Consider the following 1,732-nt stretch of genomic DNA (forward strand, 5'->3'; position numbering starts at 1 on the left):
CTAGACTATAGACTAGACTATAGACTAGACTATAGATTAGACTATAGACTAGACTATAGACTAGACTATAGACTAGACTATAGACTAGACTATAGACTAGACCATAGATTAGACTGGATTATAAAAAAAAACTAATAAAAAGATAAACATTCGACTTACCCCTTCCACCAAGGTTCCTGTTGGGTACCAATTCCGAAACCGCCAAAAGTATTAAACAAATTATTGCCAAAGAAAGGGAAAGCTTGCTGGAAAAACAAGCCCGGTTGATGTTGGCCACCATCACCATTTACCTCACTAGTCACGACATCAACTTCTGCAAAGTTAAAGCCAGTGAAATCAGAAAAAGCCATTCCATTTCTAAATTTGCCGGGAAAAATGTAAATTGGAATACTTACCAAATGGTTTCTCCTCATTATTATTATTACGACTCTGTTGATTTTGCTGTTGTTGAGCTTCCAAGGGTACAAATTCAGCTTCAGGTTCAAAACTATCAAATGGCGTATTAAAAGTTAAAGGATTAATTAAATTGGGCCAAATGTAATTTTGTTGTTGCTGTTCTTGTAGTTGTGAAGCCTGAGCCTGACGTGGTGCTAAATGTCGTTGTTGTTGTTGTGGTGAAGTGTAAAATGTTATTTGTGGTGATATGAAAGGTTCGAATAGGTGACGCTGAGGTGTGCTTAGATGAGACATAAAGCTACTACAAAAAAAAAAAACAAAATGGAAGAAAACAAATTTTGCCGGGCATGCAAAGCAAAATATGCCAAAAATAATGAGAATTTTGAATATAAATTTTGAAAAATTAAATTAAAAGCCAAAATTTAAAGAAAAAAAAAACATGTTTATTGCTAAAGAAAACTTTAGAGATTATTGAACTTTATAAAATTAAAGACAGTGGGACAAACTATTTTAAATACAATTTAATTTTATAATATCAAAATTATTTTTTTTATATTCTATTTTTAAAACTTTGCTGTTTAAATTTCTTTAAGGCTCTTTGAATTTCTAAAGTTTTCTTTAAACAAAATTTCAATTTAAATTTAGAATTTCGATAAAAAAAAATGAAGTGCTAAATATGTTAATGAGTTTTATTATTACATTTAAAATGGATTTGCAACAACAAAAAAACTAAACTAAAAAAAACAAACTAAACTTATAAATAATATTAATAATATTTATAATGATAATACATCTATAGATAACATCATGAGTTTGAAATATTATTAAGCCAAAGAAATATTTTAAATAATTGAACTCAGTTAATACCACATTTGAATACTAATAATGTCTTAAAACATTAACTCAGAAGATAATAAAAAGTTATTATACACTAATACAATAAAATAAAAACAGTGAATAACAAATAAAAAAAAATTTCAAAATTTATTCCAGAATTTTTCAACTAACAGCAGCTCTTCCCAACCCGAGCAAAAAGTAATATATATAATTAAAAATTAACCATAAATTAATACAGTTTTTGGTTAAACCTCATTTTTTTAATAAAGGTGTTGGAAGTCAGATATGCAAATTAGTTTTTTTTTCCTGTACAAACTTGTTTTTTTTTAACAAATCTCAATTGTTAATAATTACTGAAGTGCAAGTTTTTTTTAACAAGTAATAAATTTTATTAAATTTAAATTATTTTTGGGGAAAAAAACTTTATTTGTTGTATAAAAATACTTTATACTAAATTTAATTGCTTTTTTCAAAAGTTATTTTTTTAAATAATAGTAAT

General features: G+C 26.2%; 1 protein-coding gene across 2 annotated transcripts; it reads right to left on the minus strand.

The window, feature by feature from the left end:
- Window positions 1–119: 119 nt before the first annotated feature.
- On the minus strand, window positions 120–725 carry LOC124418442. Of its 2 annotated transcripts, none has more exons than XM_046956091.1 (2): window positions 401–725; window positions 120–321 (listed from the first exon to the last, which is right to left on the minus strand). In XM_046956091.1, exons 1-2 carry the CDS (start codon window positions 688–690, stop codon window positions 156–158), a joined length of 456 nt encoding a protein of 151 aa, XP_046812047.1. In that variant the 5' UTR covers window positions 691–725; the 3' UTR covers window positions 120–155. The 2 variants fall into 2 exon arrangements, with proteins under 2 accessions (XP_046812047.1, XP_046812048.1); XM_046956092.1 differs by having other exon boundaries at window positions 120–313; window positions 396–721.
- Between the last annotated feature and the right edge of the window lie 1,007 nt (window positions 726–1,732).

This window comes from Lucilia cuprina, unplaced genomic scaffold (assembly GCF_022045245.1).
Source record: "Lucilia cuprina isolate Lc7/37 unplaced genomic scaffold, ASM2204524v1 Scaffold_6693, whole genome shotgun sequence".
Taxonomy (NCBI): domain Eukaryota; kingdom Metazoa; phylum Arthropoda; class Insecta; order Diptera; family Calliphoridae; genus Lucilia; species Lucilia cuprina.